The following is a 25,528-nucleotide window of genomic DNA, read 5'->3' on the forward strand; positions in this document are numbered from 1 at the left end:
ATCAACTCAGCCATGTTGTTTATTTTTCCACTCTGTAAATCACCTCAGCCATGTTGTTGTTTATTTTTCCACTCTGTAAATCACCTCAGCCATGTTGTTGTTATTGTTCCACTCTGTAAATCACCTCAGCCATGTTGTTTATTGTTCCCACTCTGTAAATCACCTCAGCCATGTTATATTTCCACTCTGTAAATCACCTCAGCCATGTTGTTGTTATTGTTCCCACTCTGTAAATCACCTCAGCCATGTTATTTTTCCACTCTGTAAATCACCTCAGCCATGTTGTTTATTTTTCCACTCTAAATCACCTCAGCCATGTTGTTTATTTTTCCACTCTAAATCACCTCAGCCATGTTGTTTATTTTTCCACTCTGTAAATCACCTCAGCCATGTTGTTGTTTTTCCACTCTGTAAATCACCTCAGCCATGTTGTTTATTGTTCCACTCTGTAAATCACCTCAGCCATGTTGTTTATTTTTCCACTCTGTAAATCACCTCAGCCATGTTGTTTATTTTTCCACTCTGTAAATCACCTCAGCCATGTTGTTTATTTTTCCACTCTGTAAATCACCTCAGCCATGTTGTTTATTTTTCCACTCTGTAAATCACCTCAGCCATGTTGTTTATTTTTCCACTCTGTAAATCACCTCAGCCATGTTGTTTATTTTTCCACTCTGTAAATCACCTCAGCCATGTTGTTTATTTTTCCACTCTGTAAATCACCTCAGCCATGTTGTTTATTTTTCCACTCTGTAAATCACCTCAGCCATGTTGTTTATTTTTCCACTCTGTAAATCTTTTTTTATTGTTTCTCTTTTCTCGGCCATACAAAGGTTTACAGCTGGAGGAATTCCCAAAGTTATACATAGACGATAAATATCATGCTACCAAAGTATTAAATTTGTACAAAAATACTTTTACAGGTCATAATACCGGTCCATTAGAAATAAAAATACAATTTTTCAGGGACTTAAACAGTGAGTTTCTTTAACTGTATCATACATTGAATGATGGTTGACCCCACTATGGTAATTGGCAGTGTGTACTCCAGTATTAAGAACAGAAAAATGACCACTCCACCTGAGCTATTTAACTCAAAGGCTTCGTCTGCATAAGTCCAAAAGCTTGTTCTCTGTAGCGTTGAGGTGAATTGTAAAGAAACCTAAGGTGCAAATGTCTGCAATGAACTGTATCTGTGGTTAAATAAACCACTGGTTGTTTGTTTTTTTGACACAGCGAATGGCTTGAGATTCAACTGAACTCTTTTTAAAAGACAACAATTAGTAGCAGTGACTGGAAGTAGTCAATTATTACTGTTGGGCTACTACGGTTGAACTGTGTGTAGTCATTTTCAGTAGTTGAGATGTCAGTAATTTCAGTAGCTGAGTATCCAGTGCATTTGATGTCAGCCATTTCAGTAGCTGAGATGTCAGCCATTTCAGTAGCTGAGATGTCAGCCATTTCAGTAGCTGAGATGTCAGCCATTTCAGTAGCTGAGTATCCAGTGCATTTGATGTCAGCCATTTCAGTAGTTGAGATGTCAGTCATTTCAGTATACAGTGCATTTGATGTCAGCCATTTCAGTATAAATACAGCACTTGAAAGTGAACATTTGAGACGACGTGGCTTTTCCAACAGTCTCTATGGCGCAAGTGAGAGAGATGGAGAGCGAGATCGTTGTCTAAATAAGAGATCGAGTGGTTGGTTATATAGTGGGAGGGATAATGCTGTCGTACGTGAGCCATTTCCACAACAACAACAACAAAAAATAGTGAGACCATAGAAATAGAAATCATAGAATGGGATTTTTTTCCCCCATTTCAAGTCTGATCTAGTTCTGTAAGCAAGAGACCGTGTTCTGTGAGCACTGAAGACCGAGAGTTGACGTCACTGAGGACAGACAGGTGACGTCACCGAAGACAGAGAGGTGACGTCACCGAAGACAGAGAGGTGACGTCACCGAAGACAGAGAGGTGACGTCACCGAAGACAGAGAGGTGACGTCACCGAAGACAGAGAGGTGACGTCACCGAAGACAGAGGTGACGTCACTGAAGACAGAGAGGTGACGTCACTCATCCAGAAAAAAGCCACTGGTTTACATGAAGTACACGGTTCGGGAACGTCTGTTTCGTCACAGGTCAGCCTGCTTTTGACCTCTTTTTTTCTGGTGTCAGTTTGTTTTTTTATGAAGTGAAAATCTACTGGAATTACATCTTGTTGCCGTAACCTTGTTGCCTTACCATTATAGGGTAAGATATTACACTGGGCCCTTCAACATACATCTTGTTGCCGTAACCTTGTTGCCTTACCATTATAGGGTAAGATATTACACTGGACCCTTCAACATACATCTCTCATCTCTCATCATCATCATCATCAAACAAGTGTCATTTTCTATATTACAAATTCTTTGTTATTATTTGAAGCCTTTTGGGGGGGGGCAAACCTCAGAAAAACAATGAACCGTACATAAACATACTTTAAACAAAGCCAGTATCACACAGATTAGCATATTAGTTGATATTTACTCAGACAGGGTACAGGAATGGTGGGATACAAAATAGAAAAGCTGTTTTGAATTACTTGGGTTATTTTAGATTTTACCTCATGCTTTCCCCCGCCTCCCCTTAAATCAATGGGTCATTTTGATTGGATGGTAGAAATGAAATCAGTACCGTTACTATTCCGGGTGGGATATTTAAGGTTGATTTGATATCTGGTTGGTTGGCGCTCTTTTCAGATCGTCGTTTTAAAAGGATAAAATGACTGCTATAATATGGAACTCGTTTTTCTAAACCCAGTTTTATAGGTGCCTCTTCCTAAGTAGCAGTTAGTTTCAGTACCGATGAAACTACCTGCGATGTGCTGTCCAATGTTCTGAAGTAGTAGGACTTTCTCTCTGGGGCCTCCCGTAGCGGCTCAGCGGTCTAAAGTACTGCATCGCAGGGCTCGAGGCGTCACTACAGCCCCGGTGTCCATCCCAGACTGTGTTACAGCCGGGCTGTGACCAGGAGACCCATGAGGCGGCGCACAATTGGCCGAGCGTTGTCCTGGTTAGGGGAGGGTTTGGCCCGGACGGGATTTCCTTGTCCCATTGCGCTCTAGCGACTCCTTGTGGCTGGTTGAGCGCCTGCAAGCTGACATCGGTCGCCAGTTGTACGGTGTTTCCTACCACTCATTGGTGCGGCTGGCTTCGGGGTTAAGCGAGCAGTGTGTCAAGAAGCAGTGCGGCTTGCCAGGGTCGTGTTTCGGAGGACGCATGGCTCTCGACCTTCACCTCTCCCTGTACGGGAGTTGCAGCGATGGGGCAAGATTGTAACTACTAATTGGATATCACAATTCTTTTAAAACTCTATCTCTGGTTCCTGTAACAGCACAGTGTTAGCATACCTATTTCACTCATACTGTATGCAGGCAAGTCAGACTCAGGACCACAGAGTCAGTTCTTCCTCCTTTACTAGTGCAGCTGTAAGGAAGCACATTGCATATATCACCTCCTCGTACAGTAAAAAAAAAACATCTCTTCTGCATCTATTTATGAAAATAGATCTATGTCCAAATGAAGGATAAGGTGCTTCAGGGAAATGGGCGATCCTGTATTCTAGGATTCAGAGATGTCGCCATTTTGTTTTTGGGGAATTGCAGATTGTGTTTTGTTGTTTTGTTTCTTTCTAATTGCGCGTAGCCTAGATAAAGCTGCTTCTTCATTCTCCTCCCCAAAGCAAAGCTTTTTAAATCCTTTTCATATATTATGCTTCTAGGTCAACCAGTGTGCTTGGTGACATGCATGGAGAGGAGACGTCACTTCTAGTCTCGTCTGCCAAACGCATTGTGATGAAGCCTAAGGGGACGACTGACTGTCCCGGTTCCATTTCAACACCCTCCTCCTCAGTCTTGTCTACGAGAGGCAGGACTACAGTACAGGCTTCAGAAAATAAATGGGGCTAACGTTTAAAATATTGTGCTATTTTCCAGATGTTTTTTTTTTCTTTTCTTTCTTCCCCCAAGTCAAATAGTCTACTTAAAAATCATTGGGAAGAAGTGAGACGCAGTACTGATATTTTCTCTGTAAAAACCATTAGAAATCACAGGGGGGAGGGACAGAGAGCTAGTGAGACCCGGGTATGACAGATGAAGGAGGACAGAGAGCTAGTGAGACCTGGCTATGACAGATGAAGGAGGACAAGGAGGACAGAGAGCTAGTGAGAGCTAGTGAGACCCGGGTATGACAGATGAAGGAGGACAAGGAGGACAGAGAGCTAGTGAGACCCGGCTATGACAGATGAAGGAGGACAAGGAGGACAGAGAGCTAGTGAGACCCGGGTATGACAGATGAAGGAGGACAAGGAGGACAGAGAGCTAGTGAGACCTGGGTATGACAGATGAAGGAGGACAGAGAGCTAGTGAGACCCGGGTATGACAGATGAAGGAGGACAAGGAGGACAGAGAGCTAGTGAGACCCGGGTATGACAGATGAAGGAGGACAGAGAGCTAGTGACACCCGGGTATGACAGATGAAGGAGGACAGAGAGCTAGTGAGACCCGGGTATGACAGATGAAGGAGGACAAGGAGGACAGAGAGAAGCCAAGTGTGAACGAGAGAGACCAAGAGAGAGAGAGAAGGAAGGGAAGGACTCCCTAGAATAACTAGATAGAGGGTTTGTATCACTCTGGCCTTGTTTCCATCACGCTGCTACACAGCATTGGTGCAGCAACACAAACACACACGTACAGAGTGGCCAGTCCAGCATCACATGTAAACGTTTCAGCAAATGTTAGTCTTTTGTCTTTTTTTGTTTGTTTTAAACAACAGAACTGTGTTACTGTTTTATTGTCCAGCTGCAGTAATAAAAAGGAGAGGATCGGTCGGATGGCACTATTGTTTCAGTTCATCGCTGTTGTTATTTTTGTCTCGGGTATTTTCCAAGAGGTCAGTGTGGTCGACGTTGCCCTCCATCTTTGTAGTTCGCCTCCATCTTTGTAGTTCTTTGTAGTCCTTTGGGTAGTGGTGCGTACCGTACTCAATAGTCCCCAGTGTGAGGGAGGAAGAGGAGGAAACCTCTTGTGATTGTGGCTCATGCTCTGGCTCAGAGGAAGGAGTTTAGTTTTGTCAGTGTGCTTTGACTTAGCGGCCCAGGACCCCACCATCCACCTAGGAACACTGTCTGTCTATCTGTGTCCTTAATAGCACCCTATTCCCTAGGTAGTGCACTACTTTTAGCCAGAGCTGAGAGGGGTTAGCCTGCAAAAGAGGTTCTGGACAGAAGTAGTGCCCTACACGTGCAATAAGGCTCCATTTTAGATTGACCCCCTGTCTCATCAGAGTGGTTTTCTAAAGTAGCACCAGGGGGAGGACAACTCACAGGGGAAGGGGAGAGAGAGAGAGCCTTGGGCCTTCAGACCTCCAGTCTGCTATAAGGTCTTAGTGGGGTCTCTATCATCTAGCCCAGCCCCGGCCAGCGCCGCCCCGATCCCAGTCACCCCGATTCCAGCAGCCATCCTGGACAAGGAATGGTGGTTCTGGTTCGGTGGAGGGCCAGAGAGGCTGTCCCCCGGCTCGGTCCAGTTGATAACAGGCTCCTCGGCGGGTAGCTGGTTCAGTTCTGACTGGGACCCGGTTCTGGAGGAAGCAGGGTTCCTGCTGATCACCAGGTCCAATTTGTTTCCTGACTCGGCGATCAGAGGGACCACCAGACAGCAGTCGAAGTCTCTGGTCCTCACGTGGTTGATCTGAGAAACCAAAAGACAAGAGAGAGAGAGAGTTATTTAGATTTGGGTTTAAAAAGCTTTTGAGGTCCATTGAATGAATGTTAAAGAGGCAACAAAAGGAAGTGATTCCAGCCAGAAAGCACAGACTGAAGGTCCGTCGTGGCAAACCTCTGTTTGACCCTCATCTGGTGAGCAGAGGTTTACCACGACACGGGTTTATATCTGGTTTAAAAGCTTTGGTTTAAAAGCCAAACAAATATGTCATATTTGTATTTCCTGAGACTGAAAGTTTAACTTCAGGCTTTGCCTCAGAGCGGTTTCCTTTCGTTTCAGTTAGGAGCCGACAAGATCAATACATCTACTCTGTTTTAAACCTTCGGGTGAACCGTTTGTAAAAACCCAGTCCTGTTCTTCAAACAGGAAGTCAGAACACTTACGTTCTCTCTCTCTCTGCTCCTGTGTACGTCTGATTTAATATTTACTGATGTACCCGTCAATTACAACCACAGTAAACATACAAGCTGAATAATGTATCATCTTGGCTATCGGAATAAACTGCAGTTCATTTCCTTGAGCACCTTTTGTGTTTGTGCTTTTAGAAACAACATTGTCAGCGACTTGGAAAAAAATAAAAGTTGAATAACGTCCCAGGTTGACGTTCACCTGTCAGAAGACTAAATTGTAGTTGAGTTCCTTGTTTGTGCTTTAAAAAAAACAACAACAGTGACCTGAGGGAAGCTGATAAGGAAGACAGTCTCTCTCTCTCTCTCTCTCTCTCTCTCTCTCTCTCTCTCTCTCTCTCTCTCTCTCTCTCTCTCTCTCTCTCTCTCTCTCTCTCTCTCTCCCTCTCTCTCTCTCTCTCTCTCTGAGCAGCGAATAATGAGACAACCTTTCTTTTCTTTGCATATGCTAATGACACGTTCACTAGATTGACAGCTTCCCTGGAGAGGGATTCATCTATCCATCAACACGACTCTCTCTGCCAAGTCAGCCTCACTTAGACCAGCGGGAAATTAGGCCAATGTTGTGTATCAATTTGGGACGCCCCCAAAAAATTGCAAAAAATCCTTTGACGTTCTATGAACTGTGTAGATCTGCTCTACTTTAGGGAGTTCTGTAACACCCATATCTACTTCCTGCCTTTAGCTACATGGAGGAAATAGAAACTATTGGAAAGGTCAAATGATTTCTTATCTAAATGTTGAACGTGCTTGTGGGCGACGGAGAGAAGCAAAATGGTGCAGTTTGAGGCCATGTGGCGGAGAGGGATGTGTGTGTGTGTGTGTGTGTGTGTGTGTGTGTGTGTGTGTGTGTGCGTGCGTGTACCTGTAGCAGCCTGTCGTAGGACTTCAGCCCTCCGACCTCTGCAGGTCCCCCTGGGCGGATGTTGTTGACATAGACACCTTTCTCCAGGAGGCCATCCGACACACTGAAGCCAAAGTCTTCAAGGTCCGACTCCTTCAACAGACTCACCTGCACAATCAATCAATAATGTCCTCAACTATCAATTAATAATTTAACCTGGTGTAAATAATGCAGTTGATTGATAGACTGGATGACAGGCTGTGTCTGCTGACAGTCATAATGTGATTGATAGACTGGATGACAGGCTGTGTCTGCTGACAGTCATAATGTGATTGATAGACTGGATGACAGGCTGTGTCTGCTGACAGTCATAACGTGATTGATAGACTGGATGACAGGCTGTGTCTGCTGACAGTCATAATGTGATTGATAGACTGGATGACAGGCTGTGTCTGCTGACAGTCATAACATGTCAATACCAGAGCTTCATCATAAATGAAGCTGTCAAAAAGCTCAAGTTGAAGACTCGCAGACACTTAAGATGCGTCAGCACGTTCTTACCTTCACAGGGTTTTTAACCCCTCTGACGTTCCATGAAATTAAGTAAACAGTGTAAAGAAAAGCAGCAGTACTCGGTCCCTAGAGGGCCTTGGATGGCCCCGGAGGGCCTTGGAGGGCCCCGGGGGGCTTTGGAGGGCCCTGGAGGGCCTTGGAGGGCTTTGGAGGGCCTTGGTGGTGGTTTATCATCGTTACCTTGTGCAGCTCCACGGGTGTGGGCGACATGACGTCATTCATCTCCTGCTTCATCTTCCTCATGGCGAAGGCCTTGCGCCCCCCGTCGCTGGGCAGGGTGTTGGAGCGCGAGGACTGGTTGTACTGAGGCCGGGCTGCGCTGCGCTCCTGGAAGCTGGCCTGCCGACCCAGGTGGCTCCTCAGAGGAGCAGGGTCATGGTTCAGACTCAGACTGCTGCCTGACATAATGGTGGCCTGGAGGGGGGGGGGAGGAGACACCGGGGGAGGAGATGAGGGAGGGAACCGAGAGAAAAAGAGAGAGGGGGGGAGAGGGAGGAGATGGGGGAGGGAGAGAGGAATGGGAGAGGGGGGAGATGGAGAGGAGAGAAGGGAGAGAGAGAGAAGGGAGAGGGAGGGAGAGAGTGGGAGAGGGAGGAGATGAGGGAGGGAGAGAGGAAGGGGAGAGGGGGGAGATGGAGAGGAGAGAAGGGAGGGAGAGAGAAGAGAGTGGGAGAGGGAGGAGATGGGGGAGGGAGAGAGGAAGGGGGGAGATGGAGAGGAGGGAAGGGAAGGAGAGAAGGGAGGGAGGGAGGGAAGGAGAGACGGAGGAGAGGGGAAATGAGAGGAGGGGGAGGAGAGGGGAAATGAGAGGAGAGAGAGGAGGGGGAGAGGCCAGAGAGGGAGAACAGGGGGTTATGGTGATGAACTTCCAAAGTGAGATATGAAGTACAAGGTACGCTCATGGACATGAGAAGTGCTCCAGGTGTAGAATGTGTTCAAGCAGTATGTCAAAGAGAAATGGTTTGATTGTAGAATAATAACATAGACAGTTCCTGTCAGAGGAGATGGTTGGTTCATCATCATCATGACCCAATGAACAAACAAACAGAGACGGAAAAACTTCAAAACCCAAGACGCCTTGCAGCAACTGTCCCATCATGCTTTGCTCACACCGCCATGCCCATTGTCACATCATCATCACTCTTCCCACTGATTGGACAGGAATGAGTGATGGGAACTCAAACCACCAGACGTGGAGGTCTCATGTTTGTGACAAACTGAACACTGTTTCACCCAAGCTGATGCATAGAGGTGCTGCAGGAACCGAAACAGTTTGGCCAACAACACACTGTCACAGTCTCCATGCACCAAGACACAAGGTACAGCGCTTTGACTCTAAATGGAAGATGTGTGTGATTCATTCCAACATACAATTTGCCAGTTTTCATGTTGACAAATGCAACATGCTCTTCACTACTGACATGAATTAACAGACATGTTCATTTAAAGCGAATGAGGAGCCGTAGGGTGTTTTCAATCCAAGTGGAGGTGGCATTTAATTCAGTCAAGCCTCCTTGATTTAATGTCTCCAAACCCGAAAGGATAATTATTTCTCTTTATTCCAAACTAACCTCTGTGATTCACACGGTGTCACTTACTTCCTGCATTGACACTTCATTTCAAGGTTCATTTACAATGTATTGCTGAGCGTCAACACACCTCCAGGCAGCACTACGGATGCATCCCAAATGGCCCACTATTCCCTTTATAGTACAGGGCCCATGTAGTGTATAATATAGGGAATAGGGCCCATGTAGTGTATAATATAGGGAATAGGGCCCATGTAGTGTATAATATAGGGAATAGGGCCCATGTATTGTATAATATAGGGAATAGGGCCCATGTAGTGTATAATGTAGGGAATAGGGCCCATGTAGTGTATAATGTAGGGAATAGGGCCCATGTAGTGTATAGAGCCCATGTAGTGTATAATATAGGGAATAGGGTGCTATGTAGTGTATAATATAGGGAATAGGGCCCATGTAGTGTATAATATAGGGAATAGGGTGCTATGTAGTGTATAATATAGGGAATAGGGCCCATGTAGTGTATAATATAGGGAATAGGGCCCATGTAGTGTATAATATAGGGAATAGGGCCCATGTAGTGTATAATATAGGGAATAGGGCCCATGTAGTGTATAATATAGGGAATAGGGCCCATGTAGTGTATAATATAGGGAATAGGTCCCATGTAGTGTATAATATAGGGAATAGGGCCCATGTAGTGTATAATATAGGGAATAGGGCCCATGTAGTGTATAATATAGGGAATAGGGCCCATGTATTGTATAATATAGGGAATAGGGCCCATGTAGTGTATAATGTAGGGAATAGGGCCCATGTAGTGTATAATGTAGGGAATAGGGCCCATGTAGTGTATAGAGCCCATGTAGTGTATAATATAGGGAATAGGGCCCATGTAGTGTATAATATAGGGAATAGGGCCCATGTAGTGTATAATATAGGGAATAGGGCCCATGTAGTGTATAATATAGGGAATAGGGCCCATGTAGTGTATAATATAGGGAATAGGGCCCATGTAGTGTATAATATAGGGAATAGGGCCCATGTAGTGTATAATATAGGGAATAGGGCCCATGTAGTGTATAATATAGGGAATAGGGCCCATGTAGTGTATAATATAGGGAATAGGGCCCATGTAGTATATAATATAGGGAATAGGGCCCATGTAGTGTATAATATAGGGAATAGGGCCCATGTAGTATATAATATAGGGAATAGGGCCCATGTAGTGTATAATATAGGGAATAGGGCCCATGTAGTGTATAATATAGGGAATAGGGCCCATGTAGTGTATAACATAGGGAATAGGGCCCATGTATTGTATAATATAGGGAATAGGGCCCATGTAGTGTATAACATAGGGAATAGGGCCCATGTAGTATATAATATAGGGAATAGGGCCCATGTAGTGTATAATATAGGGAATAGGGCCCATGTAGTGTATAATATAGGGAATAGGGCCCACAGAGTGTATAATATAGGGAATAGGGCCCAAGTAGTGTATAATATAGGGAATAGGGCCTATGTAGTGTATAATATAGGGATTAGGGTGCTATGTAGTGTATAATATAGGGAATAGGGCCCATGTAGTGTATAATATAGGGAATAGGGCCCATGTAGTGTATAATATAGGGAATAGGGTGCTATGTAGTGTATAATATAGGGAATAGGGTGCCATTAGGGACATATCCTATGAGTTTAAATATGCCAAACAACGTCTAAATGAGTAATGACCTCACCTTCATCAATGCCAACATATGGTGCCGTATTGAGGCTTCGCTGGCTAGTCTGACTCACAATCAACAATGCAATATTTCAACCTTGATAAATTCGTTTTACAAAGGGGAAAAAAATGTGTACGGTTGCCTCTACGTGAAAATGAACATTGTTTCCTAGTTGTCGTGCCTTAAATACACAAGGATATATTTGTAGTTAGATTGCCCTTTGTGTCTAGGCTTGCCTTGAGGACAGAACAGGGAGTGTTCAGCCTGTGGTTGGCCGTGGTTCTATAGCCAGGGTAGATGGACCTCTATGGATGTCCGACCATAGAGTTAGGGTTTAAATCTATAACCAGGGTAGATGGGTTTAAATCTATAACCAGGGTAGATGGGTTTAAATCTATAACCAGGGTAGATGGGTTTGAATCTATAACCAGGGTAGATGGGTTTGAATCTATAGCCAGGGTAGATGGGTTTAAATCTATAACCAGGGTAGATGGGTTTGAATCTATAACCAGGGTAGATGGGTTTAAATCTATAGCCAGGGTAGATGGGTTTAAATCTATAACCAGGGTAGATGGGTTTGCATCTATAACCAGGGTAGATGGGTTTGAATCTATAACCAGGGTAGATGGGTTTGAATCTATAACCAGGGTAGATGGGTTTGAATCTATAACCAGGGTAGATGGGTTTGAATCTATAACCAGGGTAGATGGGTTTGAATCTATAACCAGTGTAGATGGGTTTGAATCTATAACCAGGGTAGATGGGTTTGAATCTATAACCAGGGTAGATGGGTTTGAATCTATAACCAGGGTAGATGGGTTTGGATCTATAGCCAGGGTAGATGGGTTTGAATCTATAACCAGGGTAGATGGGTTTGAATCTATAGCCAGGGTAGATGGGTTTGAATCAATAGCCAGGGTAGATGGGTTTGCATCTATAACCAGGGTAGATGGGTTTGAATCTATAGCCAGGATAGATGGGCCTCTATGGATGTCCGACCATAGAGTTAGGGTTTGAATGGACCCCCAGGATCTGAGACAAGCTGCACTGGTGATCATCAGAGGCTACAGAGCACCCCCCGCAGCCCACTAGCATGAGAGAGAGAGAGAGAGAGAGAGACAGAGAGAGAGGGAGTGAGAGAGAGAGAGAGAGAAAGAGAGAGAGAGAGAATGAAAGAGAGAAAGAGAGAGAGTGTGTGTGTGAGAGAGAAAGAGAGAGAGTGTGTGTGTGTGAGAGAGAAAGAGAGTGAGAGAGAGAAAGAGAGACAGAGAAAGAGGGAGAGAGAGAGAGAGTGTGTGTGAGAGAGAGAAAGAGAGTGAGAGAGAAAGAGAGACAGAGAGAGAGAGAGTGAAAGAGGGAGAGAGAGAGAGAAAGAGAGAGAGAGAGAGAGGGGGAGAGAGAGAGAGAGAGAGAGAGGGAGGGAGCCAGCAGTACAGGGACAGCACCAGAGTTTCAGCTACAAGCAGAGAGGAAGCCCCAAAAAGGAAAAGGGTGTACCAAGTTTCTCTTATTCAGAAGCCTGTCTGGCTCGTCCTGGAAAGAGAAGGAGCGGTTACACACATCCACAGGAAGTGACATCATGCGATTGAAAAAAAAAAAAGAGAGCACTCCAAAACAGGAAGTGGAAGGGATGGGGACAGAAGAGGTGAAAGGTGAGAGTTGAGAGCTTTTCTTCACCTATATGTTACTGTATAAGTAAAGCCACTGGTCTAGAAGATACGTAGGTTTGTCAGTGTTGTGTTTGTATTGTACTGTGATGAATGGAACTGTAGATGACCTCAGCCATTTTAAATCTACTGTGATGAATGAGACTGTAGATGACCTCAGCCATTTTAAATCTACTGTGATGAATGAGACTGTAGATGACCTCAGCCATTTTAAATCTACTGTGATGAATGAGACTGTAGATGACCTCAGCCATTTTAAATCTACTGTGATGAATGAAACTGTAGATGACCTCAGCCATTTTAAATCTATTGTGATGAATGAAACTGTAGATGACCTCAGCCATTTTAAATCTACTGTGATGAATGAGACTGTAGATGACCTCAGCCATTTTAAATCTACTGTGATGAATGAGACTGTGGATGCCAGACTGGCAGCAGGTCCCCAGATCTTCCAGGGCCTGAGACCAGAAGTTCTCTTCCTGGTCCGGCTCGGTTAGTATTGCACTGTGATGAATGAAACTGTAGATGTATTCGGCCATTTTGGCTCCTTGTTTACCTCCAGTTCTCTCAGGATGCCAGACTGGCCACAGGTCTCTAGATCTTCCAGGGCCTGAGACCAGAAGTTCTCTTCCTGGTCCGGCTCGGTCCCGTCATGACCCACAGTGAACCTAGAGGGGGGAAAGAGGTCAGAGGTTAATACCCCCAGTTAGCCAATCAGTGAGCAGTCAGGGCAGGCGACCACACTGATGAGGGCTGGTGACCACAACGTGTGGGAAGGGTGTCAATGGGCTGTGCAGGCAGAGAGAGTGGAACAGCAAGTAGGTAGCTGGGCAGGTAGGATAGGGAAGTAGGTAAGTAGGATAGGGAAGTAGGTAGGTAGGATAGGGAAGTAGGTAGGTAGGATAGGGAAGTAGGTGGGATAGGAAGTAGGTAGGATAGGGAAGTAGGTGGGTAGGTAGGTAGGATAGGGAAGTAGGTAGGTAGGATAGGGAAGTAGGTAGGTAGGATAGGGAAGTAGGTGGGATAGGAAGTAGGTAGGATAGGGAAGTAGGTGGGTAGGTAGGTAGGATAGGGAAGTAGGTAGGTAGGATAGGGAAGTAGGTAGGATAGGAAGTAGGTAGGATAGGGAAGTAGGTGGGTAGGTAGGTAGGATAGGGAAGTAGGTAGGTAGGATAGGGAAGTAGGTAGGATAGGAAGTAGGTAGGATAGAGAAGTAGGTAGGTAGGTAGGTAGGTAGGTAGGTAGGTAGGTAGGTAGGTAGGTAGGTAGCTAGGTAGCTAGGTAAGTAGGTAGGTTCTTGCCCTGTGCCACCCAGGTTAGGGTTAGGTGGGGTTAGGGTTGGGTTGGCTGGTTTGAGAACTAAAGGGGTATAAGGAGACAGCCCTGCCGTGTGCCACCCAGGTTAGGGTTAGGTGGGGTTAGGGTTGGGTTAGTTTGAGAACTAAAGGGGTATAAGGAGACAGCCCTGCCGTGTGCCTCACCTGCTGTCAGTGATTAGACCGGTGGGCAGTGTGGAAGCTCTGTCGAACGTCAAGGAAGAGAGGTACTTCAACAATATATCAAGAACACCAAGACACCAATTTAGATTCCCTTCGAAACCCTTTTCTGATGACGGTTAGCTGATGAACAATTCTGGTGAATCTTTGTACCTCCTTGATGATCATCTTTGAGAAATAGAGGAGAACCCCCCCCCCCTCCCCCTCCCCTCAGAGATATATACTAGTTATGAACCAGGAACATGTATCTATTAACACATTAGTTATGAACCAGGAACATGTATCTATTAACACATTAGTTATGAACCAGGAACATCTATCTATTAACATACTAGTTATGAACCAGGAACTAGAAGAGAACCCCCCCCCTCCCCTCAGAGATATATACTAGTTATGAACCAGGAACATGTATCTATTAACACACTAGTTATGAACCAGGAACATGTATCTATTAACATACTAGTTATGAACCAGGAACATCTATCTATTAACATACTAGTTATGAACCAGGAACATCTATCTATTAACACATTAGTTATGAACCAGGAACATGTATCTATTAACACATTAGTTATGAACCAGGAACATGTATCTATTAACATACTAGTTATGAACCAGGAACATGTATCTATTAACACACTAGTTATGAACCAGGAACATCTATCTATTAACACGCTAGTTATGAACCAGGAACATCTATCTATTAACATACTAGTTATGAACCAGGAACATCTATCTATTAACACATTAGTTATGAACCAGGAACATGTATCTATTAACATACTAGTTATGAACCAGGAACATGTATCTATTAACACACTAGTTATGAACCAGGAACATCTATCTATTAACATACTAGTTATGAACCAGGAACATCTATCTATTAACATACTAGTTATGAACCAGGAACATCTATCTATTAACATACTAGTTATGAACCAGGAACATCTATCTATTAACATACTAGTTATGAACCAGGAACATCTATCTATTAACATACTAGTTATGAACCAGGAACATGTATCTATTAACATACTAGTTATGAACCAGGAACATGTATCTATTAACACACTAGTTATGAACCAGGAACATGTATCTATTAACATACTAGTTATGAACCAGGAACTAGAAGAGAACCCCCCCCCCCCTCCCCTCAGAGATATATACTAGTTATGAACCAGGAACATGTATCTATTAACACATTAGTTATGAACCAGGAACTAGAAGAGAACCCCCCCCCCTCCCCCCCCCCTCCCCTCAGAGATATATACTAGTTATGAACCAGGAACTAGAAGAGAACCCCCCCCCCCCCCCCCCCCCCCTCCCCTCAGAGATATATACTAGTTATGAACCAGGAACTAGAAGAGAACCCCCCCTCCCCCCCCCTCCCCTCAGAGATATATACTAGTTATGAACCAGGAACTAGAAGAGAACCCCCCCCCCTCCCCTCAGAGATATATACTAGTTATGAACCAGGAACATGTATCTATTAACATACTAGTTATGAACCAGGAACATGTATCTATTAACACACTAGTTATGAACCAGGAACATCTATCTATTAACATACTAGTTATGAACCAGGAACATCTATCTATTAACATACTAGTTATGAACCAGGAACATCTATCTATTAACATACTAGTTATGAACCAGGAACATCTATCTATTAACATACTAGTTATGAACCAGGAACATCTATCTATTAACATACTAGTTATGAACCAGGAACATCTATCTATTAACATACTAGTTATGAACCAGGAACATGTATCTATTAACACACTAGTTATGAACCAGGAACATGTATCTATTAACATACTAGTTATGAACCAGGAACATGTATCTATTAACATACTAGTTATGAACCAGGAACATGTATCTATTAACATACTAGTTATGAACCAGGAACATGTATCTATTAACATACTAGTTATGAACCAGGAACATGTATCTATTAACATACTAGTTATGAACCAGGAACATCTATCTATTAACATACTAGTTATGAACCAGGAACATCTATCTATTAACATACTAGTTATGAACATGGAACATGTATCTATTAACATACTAGTTATGAACCAGGAACTAGAAGAGAACCCCCCCCCCCTCCCCTCAGAGATATATACTAGTTATGAACCAGGAACATGTATCTATTAACACACTAGTTATGAACCAGGAACATCTATCTATTAACATACTAGTTATGAACCAGGAACATGTATCTATTAACATACTAGTTATGAACCAGGAACTAGAAGAGAACCCCCCCCCTCCCCTCAGAGATATATACTAGTTATGAACCAGGAACATGTATCTATTAACATACTAGTTATGAACCAGGAACATCTATCTATTAACATACTAGTTATGAACCAGGAACATCTATCTATTAACACACTAGTTATGAACCAGGAACATCTATCTATTAACATACTAGTTATGAACCAGGAACATGTATCTATTAACACACTAGTTATGAACCAGGAACATCTATCTATTAACATACTAGTTATGAACCAGGAACATGTATCTATTAACATACTAGTTATGAACCAGGAACTAGAAGAGAACCCCCCCCCCTCCCCTCAGAGATATATACTAGTTATGAACCAGGAACATGTATCTATTAACACACTAGTTATGAACCAGGAACATGTATCTATTAACATACTAGTTATGAACCAGGAACATGTATCTATTAACACACTAGTTATGAACCAGGAACATCTATCTATTAACACATTAGTTATGAACCAGGAACATGTATCTATTAACATACTAGTTATGAACCAGGAACATCTATCTATTAACATACTAGTTATGAACCAGGAACATCTATCTATTAACATACTAGTTATGAACCAGGAACATCTATCTATTAACATACTAGTTATGAACCAGGAACATCTATCTATTAACATACTAGTTATGAACCAGGAACATGTATCTATTAACACACTAGTTATGAACCAGGAACATCTATCTATTAACATACTAGTTATGAACCAGGAACATCTATCTATTAACATACTAGTTATGAACCAGGAACATGTATCTATTAACATACTAGTTATGAACCAGGAACATGTATCTATTAACACACTAGTTATGAACCAGGAACATGTATCTATTAACACACTAGTTATGAACCAGGAACATCTATCTATTAACATACTAGTTATGAACCAGGAACATCTATCTATTAACATACTAGTTATGAACCAGGAACATCTATCTATTAACATACTAGTTATGAACCAGGAACATCTATCTATTAACATACTAGTTATGAACCAGGAACATGTATCTATTAACACACTAGTTATGAACCAGGAACATCTATCTATTAACATACTAGTTATGAACCAGGAACATCTATCTATTAACATACTAGTTATGAACCAGGAACATCTATCTATTAACATACTAGTTATGAACCAGGAACATCTATCTATTAACATACTAGTTATGAACCAGGAACATGTATCTATTAACACACTAGTTATGAACCAGGAACATCTATCTATTAACATACTAGTTATGAACCAGGAACATCTATCTATTAACATACTAGTTATGAACCAGGAACATGTATCTATTAACATACTAGTTATGAACCAGGAACATGTATCTATTAACACACTAGTTATGAACCAGGAACATGTATCTATTAACACACTAGTTATGAACCAGGAACATCTATCTATTAACATACTAGTTATGAACCAGGAACATCTATCTATTAACATACTAGTTATGAACCAGGAACTAGAAGAGAACCCCCCCCCCTCCCCTCAGAGATATATACTAGTTATGAACCAGGAACATGTATCTATTAACACACTAGTTATGAACCAGGAACATCTAGGAGAACCCCCCCCCCCTCCCCTCAGAGATATATACTAGTTATGAACCAGGAACTAGAGGAGACCCCCCCCCCCCCCTCTCCTCAGAGATATATACTAGTTATGAACCAGGAACATGTATCTATTAACATACTAGTTATGAACCAGGAACATGTATCTATTAACATACTAGTTATGAACCAGGAACATGTATCTATTAAAACACTAGTTATGAACCAGGAACATGTATCTATTAAAACACTAGTTATGAACCAGGAACATGTATCTATTAACATACTAGTTATGAACCAGGAACATGTATCTATTAACACACTAGTTATGAACCAGGAACATGTATCTATTAACACACTAGTTATGAACCAGGAACATCTATCCTTTAGGTCATGTGAGGAGTTTTTAGTTTTTCTGTTCTATTCCTTGTGGAATGTGTTTTTTTGTGTAGATGTGAGTCTTCAGCAAAACCAATAAACCCCCCCCTTGGGGATGAATACACCGTTCTACCACTGGACCTATTTGACCAGAGATCAAAGGGAATTCTGTAAGGGAGCCTTGCTTTCATTTACACTTGAATCTCTTTCAAGATTTCAAACCTGCCTAAAGTGATGGTCCCCCCCCCCCCCCCCCCCGCCCCCCACTCTGCTAAGCCACATCCTCAGCTGTGATTATTCTAAAGTGATGGTCCCGTCCCCCCCCACTCTGCTAAGCCACATCCTCAGCTGTGATTATTCTAAAGTGATGGTCCCCCCCCCCACTCTGCTAAGCCACATCCTCAGCTGTGATTATTCTAAAGTGATGGTTCCCCCCCCCCCACTCTGCTAAGCCACATCCTCAGCTGTGATTATTCTAAAGTGATGGTCCCCCCCCCCCACTCTGCTAAGCCACATCCTCAGCTGTGATTATTCTAAAGTGATGGTTCCCCCCCCCACTCTGCTAAGCCACATCCTCAGCTGTGATTATTCTAAAGTGATGGTTCCCCCCCCCACTCTGCTAAGCCACATCCTCAGCTGTGATTATTCTAAAGTGATGGTTCCCCCCCCCACTCTGCTAAGCCACATCCTCAGCTGTGATTATTCTAAAGTGATGGTCCCCCCCCCCCCACTCTGCTAAGCCACATCCTCAGCTGTGATTATTCTAAAGTGATGGTTCCCCCCCCCCCCCCCCCCCCCCCCCCCCGCCCCCCACTCTGCTAAGCCACATCCTCAGCTGTGATTATTCTAAAGTGATGGTCCCGTCCCCCCCCCACTCTGCTAAGCCACATCCTCAGCTGTGATTATTCTAAAGTGATGGTTCCCCCCCCCACTCTGCTAAGCCACATCCTCAGCTGTGATTATTCTAAAGTGATGGTTCCCCCCCCCCACTCTGCTAAGCCACATCCTCAGCTGTGATTATTCTAAAGTGATGGTCCCCCCCCCCCCCACTCTGCTAAGCCACATCCTCAGCTGTGATTATTCTAAAGTGATGGTTCCCCCCCCCACTCTGCTAAGCCACATCCTCAGCTGTGATTATTCTAAAGTGATGGTTCCCCCCCCCCACTCTGCTAAGCCACATCCTCAGCTGTGATTATTCTAAAGTGATGGTTTCCCCCCATGGCCCCCCCCCCCCCCCCCATGATCCCTCCGTGTCATTGGACACGGAGGGATCATGTTAGCCCTGATATGTTCCATGTAGAACTAGATGAACTGAGGGTACGTCTGAGGTCAGAGGGGAAACTAGAAACAGAGAACAGCTTTGATATCGGTCCACAGGAACAAGAATAAATCTGTGTTCTATACTTCCTGTCCCAAATCTGTGTTCTGTACTTCCTGTCCCAAATCTGTGTTCTGTACTTTTTGTACTTCATTCAAAAGCTTAAAAGGGATTTATGATAGAAGATATGCTAATGACTGAATTTATAAAGAGCTTCTTTATCAAACACAAACAGCCGTTAGCCAAAGGTCAAGTTCAAATAGCAGCTCTATGTGTGTGATCCAGCTCTACCTGTGGAAACATCTATGATTTATGCTAGAGCTGCGTCCACAATGGGAGCCAATAAGGGGGCCACATGGGAGCCACACACACACACACAGACACACACACACTGGGGCAGCAACACCTCTAGGCCTGCCAATGCCACAAACAGCCGTTAGCCAAAGGTCAAGTTCAAATAGCAGCTCTATGTGTGTGATCCAGCTCTACCTGTACCTCTCTATTATCAGGAGCATGTACACATACAGTAATATTTCACTAATAATACTTTAAAGTTGTAGTGGTTCTGGGCTGTTGTTGTATACAGTGTGTGTGTGTGTGTGTGTGTGTGTGTGTGTGTGTGTGTGTGTGTGTGTGTGTGTGTGTGTGTGTGTGTGTGTGTGTGTGTGTGTGTATGTTCAGGGAATGCAGAACAATCACTGAAACATGACTGAGGTGTTTGACAGTTGGTTGCAAGATTTTTTTTAACCTTTATTTAACTAGTCAAGTCAGTTAAGAACAAATTCTTATTTTCAATGACGGCCTAGGACAGTGGGTTAACTGCCTTGTTCAGGGGCAGAACGACAGATTTGTACCTTGTCAGCTCGGGGGATCAATCTTGCAACCTTTCGGTTCCTAGTCCAACGCTCTGGCTACCCTGCCTCTAACCACTAGGCTACCCTGCCTCTAACCACTAGGCTACCCTCCCTCTAACCACTAGGCTACCTTCCCTCTAACCACTAGGCTACACTGCCTCTAACCACTAGGCTACCTGTCTCTAACCACTAGGCTACCTTCCTCTAACCACTAGGCTACGCTGCCTCTAACAACTAGGCTACCCTCCCTCTAACCACTAGGCTACACTGCCTTTAACCACTAGGCTACCTGTCTCTAATCACTAGGCTACGCTGCCTCTAACCACTAGGCTACGCTGCCTCTAACCACTAGGCTACACTGCCTTTAACCACTAGGCTACCCTCCCTCTAACCACTAGACTACGACGCTGCCTCTAACCACTAGGCTACCTGCCTCTAACCACTAGGCTACCTGCCTCTAACCACTAGGCTACCCTCCCTTTAACCACTAGGCTACCTGTCTCTAACCACTAGGCTACCCTGCCTCTAACCACTAGGCTAACCTGCATCTAACCACTAGACTACCCTACCTCTAACCACTAGACTACCTGCCTCTAACCACTAGACTACCTGCCTCTAACCACTAGGCTACCTGCCTCTAACCACTAGGCTACCTGCCTCTAACCACTAGACTACCTGCCTCTAACCACTAGGCTACCTACCTCTAACCACTAGGCTACCTGCCTCTAACCACTAGGCTACTACCTCTAACCACTAGGCTACCTGCCTCTAACCACTAGGCTACACTGCCTCTAACCACTAGGCTACCTGTCTCTAACCACTAGGCTACCTTCCTCTAACCACTAGGCTACGCTGCCTCTAACAACTAGGCTACCCTCCCTCTAACCACTAGGCTACCTGCCTCTAACCACTAGGCTACCTACCTCTAACCACTAGGCTACCTACCTCTAACCACTAGGCTACCTACCTCTAACCACTAGGCTACCTACCTCTAACCACTAGGCTACCTACCTCTAGCCACTAGGCTACCCTGCCTCTAACCACTAGACTACCTGCATCTAACCACTAGGCTACCTGCCTCTAACCACTAGGCTACCTGTCTCTAACCACTAGGCTACCTGACTCTAACCACTAGGCTACCTGCCTCTAACCACTAGGCTACCTGTCTCTAACCACTAGGCTACCTGTCTCTAACCACTAGGCTACCCTCCCTCTAACCACTAGGCTACCCTCCCTCTAACCACTAGACTACCTGCCTCTAACCACTAGGCTACCCTCCCTCTAACCACTAGGCTACCTGCCTCTAACCACTAGGCTACCTGCCTCTAACCACTAGGCTACCCTGCCTCTAACCACTAGGCTACCCTGCCTCTAACCACTAGGCTACGCTGCCTCCCCAGATAAAGGGTGAGTGGTGGTGTCGCTGAGAGGTCAAAGGTTAGAGGTTCAGGGAGTTAAAGGTGAGAACAGGGTTGTACGTACCCGGCGGCGGCGGGTCTGTCCCATTCGTCGTCGCTGAGGCCCAGGTCTGCCAGGACGTTGTGTCTCTGGCGGGTGCTGACGGGGGACAGGCTGCCTTGGCTGGGCTTGGCGTTCCTCCACTCATGGCTGTGGAAGCTGTAGCCAGACGCCTGGAAACCTGGGGCTGGGACGGGATGCATACACACACAAACGACAAGACTATGTTAGCCCACGGAGCTAAAGCCTAGAGCTAACACAGTCGGTTCAGCTATCAGGCAAGTTTCCTCCTCACATGAGCATGGTTCAGTCAAAACCCTCCACTACATCTCCACTGTGTGGACCTGTCGTGCTACAGCCACTCACTAGTGATAATGTAGTACAACGTCTTGGTGAATGGATCTCCCTGTCATTGAACGCTTTTCCTGTCGAACTAGTTGGTCAAATGAATTGAGTGTTAGCGTGTGTGTGTGAAATTCTCTCAAACTCTCTGTCTCTCTCTCTCTCCCTCTCCCTCTCTGTCTCTGTCTCTGTCTCTCTCTCTGCCTCTCTCTCTGTCTCTGTCTCTCTCTCTCTCTCTCAATCTCTCTCTCTCTCTCTCTCTCTCTCTCAATTCAATGGGCTGTCTCTCTCTCTCTCTCTCTCTCTGTCTCTCTCTCTCTCTCTGCCTCTCTCTCTCTCTCTGCCTCTCTCTCTCCCTCTGCCTCTCTCTCTCTCTCTCCCTCGCTCTCTCTCCCTCTCTCTGGTCTGATATTGAGTTAAACAAAGACATCTGACTGTTTGGCTGCAGCGACTCTATTCTGCTGCTGTGTTTCATCAATAATGTAGAGCTGGTGGAGTTTCTATTCCTTGTGTGTGATCCAGCTCTACCTGTGGAAACATCTGTGATTCATGCTAGAGCTGCGTCCACATGAGTGCTATAAGGAAGCCACAAGGGAGCCACACACACACACACACACACACACACACACACACACACACACACACACACACCTCCTATGGGACATTAGATTGAAGACATGATGATCTGTCCTCCTATGGGACATTAGATGGACGACATGATGATCTGTCCTCCTATGGGACATTAGATGGAAGACATGATGATCTGTCCTCCTATGGGACATTAGATGGAAGACATGATGATCAGTCCTCCTATGGGACATTAGATGGACGACATGATAATCTGTCCTCCTACGGGACATTAGATGGAAGACATGATGATCTGTCCTCCTATGGGACATTAGATGGAAGACATGATGATCTGTCCTCCTATGGAAGACATGATGATCTGTCCTCCAATGGGACATTAGATGGAAGACATGATGATCTGTCCTCCTATGGAAGACATGATGATCTGTCCTCCAATGGGACATTAGATGGAAGACATGATGATCTGTCCTCCTATGGAAGACATGATGATCTGTCCTCCAATGGGACATTAGATGGAAGACATGATGATCTGTCCTCCTATGGAAGACATGATGATCTGTCCTCCAATGGGACATTAGATGGAAGACATGATGATCTGTCCTCCTATGGGACATTAGATGGACGACATGATGATCTGTCCTCCTATGGGACATTAGATGGACGCCACGATGATCTGTCCTCCTATGGGACATTAGATGGAAGACATGATGATCAGTCCTCCTATGGGACATTAGATGGAAGACATGATGATCTGTCCTCCTATGGGACATTAGATGGAAGACATGATGATCAGTCCTCCTATGGGACATTAGATGGACGACATGATGATCTGTCCTCCTATGGGACATTAGACGGAAGACATGATGATCTGTCCTCCTATGGAACATTAGATGGACGACATGATGATCAGTCCTCCTATGGGACATTAGATGGACGACATGATGATCAGTCCTCCTATGGGACATTAGATGGACGACATGATGATCTGTCCTCCTATGGAAGACATGGTGTGTCCTCCTATGGAACATTAGATGGACGACATGATGATCAGTCCTCCTATGGGACATTAGATGGACGACATGATGATCTGTCCTCCTATGGGACATTAGATGGAAGACATGATGATCTGTCCTCCTATGGGACATTAGATGGACGACATGATCTGTCCTCCTATGGGACATTAGATGGAAGACATGATGATCAGTCCTCCTATGGGACATTAGATGGAAGACATGATGATCTGTCCTCCTATGGGACATTAGATGGACGACATGATGATCAGTCCTCCTATGGGACATTAGATGGAAGACATGATGATCTGTCCTCCTATGGAACATTAGATGGACGACATGATGATCAGTCCTCCTATGGGACATTAGATGGACGACATGATGATCAGTCCTCCTATGGGACATTAGATGGACGACATGATGATCTGTCCTCCTTTGGAAGACATGGTGTGTCCTCCTATGGAACATTAGATGGACGACATGATGATCAGTCCTCCTATGGGACATTAGATGGACGACATGATGATCAGTCCTCCTATGGGACATTAGATGGACGACATGATGATCAGTCCTCCTATGGGACAATAGATGGACGACAGGATGATCAGTCCTCCTATGGGACATTAGATGGACGACATGATGATCAGTCCTCCTATGGGACATTAGATGGACGACATGATGATCTGTCCTCCTATGGGACATTAGATGGACGACATGATGATCAGTCCTCCTATGGGACATTAGATGGACGACATGATGATCAGTCCTCCTATGGGACATTAGATGGACGACATGATGATCTGTCCTCCTATGGGACATTAGATGGACGACAGGATGATCAGTCCTCCTATGGGACATTAGATGGACGACAGGATGATCAGTCCTCCTATGGGACATTAGATGGACGACATGATGATCAGTCCTCCTATGGGACATTAGATGGACGACATGATGATCTGTCCTCCTATGGGACATTAGATGGACGACATGATGATCAGTCCTCCTATGGGACATTAGATGGACGACATGATGATCTGTCCTCCTATGGGACATTAGATGGACGACATGATGATCAGTCCTCCTATGGGACATTAGATGGACGACATGATGATCAGTCCTCCTATGGGACATTAGATGGACGACATGATGATCTGTCCTCCTATGGGACACTAGATGGACGACATGATGATCTGTCCTCCTATGGGACACTAGATGGACGACATGATGATCTGTCCTCCTATGGGACATTAGATGGACGACATGATGATCAGTCCTCCTATGGGACACTAGATGGACGACATGATAGCCATATGTGCAATACATGCACAGCATACAGATTAATATATTGATTAACAATAAACAGATTCCTCGTCCTTCTGCCTTTCGATATAATGGACGGGATAAAAATAAAAAATAAAAAAAATAATAATAATAATAGCTACAGTATGAATTTTCTCCTGATAGTACATTTCCTAATAGGATCAGCATTGTTCTCCTCATAGTAAATCTCCTAATAGGACCAGCATTGTTCTCCTCATAGTATATCTCCTAATAGGACCAGCATTGTTCTCCTCATAGTAAATCTCCTAATAGGACCAGCATTGTTCTCCTCATAGTAAATCTTCTAATAGGACCAGCATTGTTCTCCTCATAGTATATCTCCTAATAGGACCAGCATTGTTCTCCTCATAGTAAATCTCCTAATAGGACCAGCATT

The 25,528-nt window shown here is 44.4% G+C and overlaps 1 protein-coding gene across 10 annotated transcripts in view; it reads right to left on the bottom strand.

The window, feature by feature from the left end:
• Positions 1-3,440: 3,440 nt before the first annotated feature.
• The window catches only part of LOC110499739 (glutamate receptor-interacting protein 1-like), a 718,235-nt gene continuing 696,147 nt past the window's right edge, over positions 3,441-25,528 (bottom strand). For 6 of the 10 annotated variants that reach the window (XM_036956623.1, XM_036956624.1, XM_036956618.1 and 3 more), the window contains 7 exons: positions 21,896-22,058; positions 13,987-14,025; positions 13,062-13,173; positions 12,336-12,371; positions 7,769-8,002; positions 7,037-7,183; positions 3,441-5,731 (listed from right to left, as the gene is read on the bottom strand). In XM_036956623.1, coding sequence (XP_036812518.1) covers positions 5,414-5,731; positions 7,037-7,183; positions 7,769-8,002; positions 12,336-12,371; positions 13,062-13,173; positions 13,987-14,025; positions 21,896-22,058 — 1,049 coding nt within the window. In that variant the 3' untranslated portion in view covers positions 3,441-5,413. The remainder of the gene's footprint in view (positions 5,732-7,036; positions 7,184-7,768; positions 8,003-12,335; positions 12,372-13,061; positions 13,174-13,986; positions 14,026-21,895; positions 22,059-25,528) is intronic. The other 4 variants (XM_036956622.1, XM_036956626.1, XM_036956621.1 and 1 more) reach the window with 3 other exon arrangements.

This window comes from Oncorhynchus mykiss, chromosome 21 (genome assembly GCF_013265735.2).
Source record: "Oncorhynchus mykiss isolate Arlee chromosome 21, USDA_OmykA_1.1, whole genome shotgun sequence".
Classification (NCBI taxonomy): domain Eukaryota; kingdom Metazoa; phylum Chordata; class Actinopteri; order Salmoniformes; family Salmonidae; genus Oncorhynchus; species Oncorhynchus mykiss.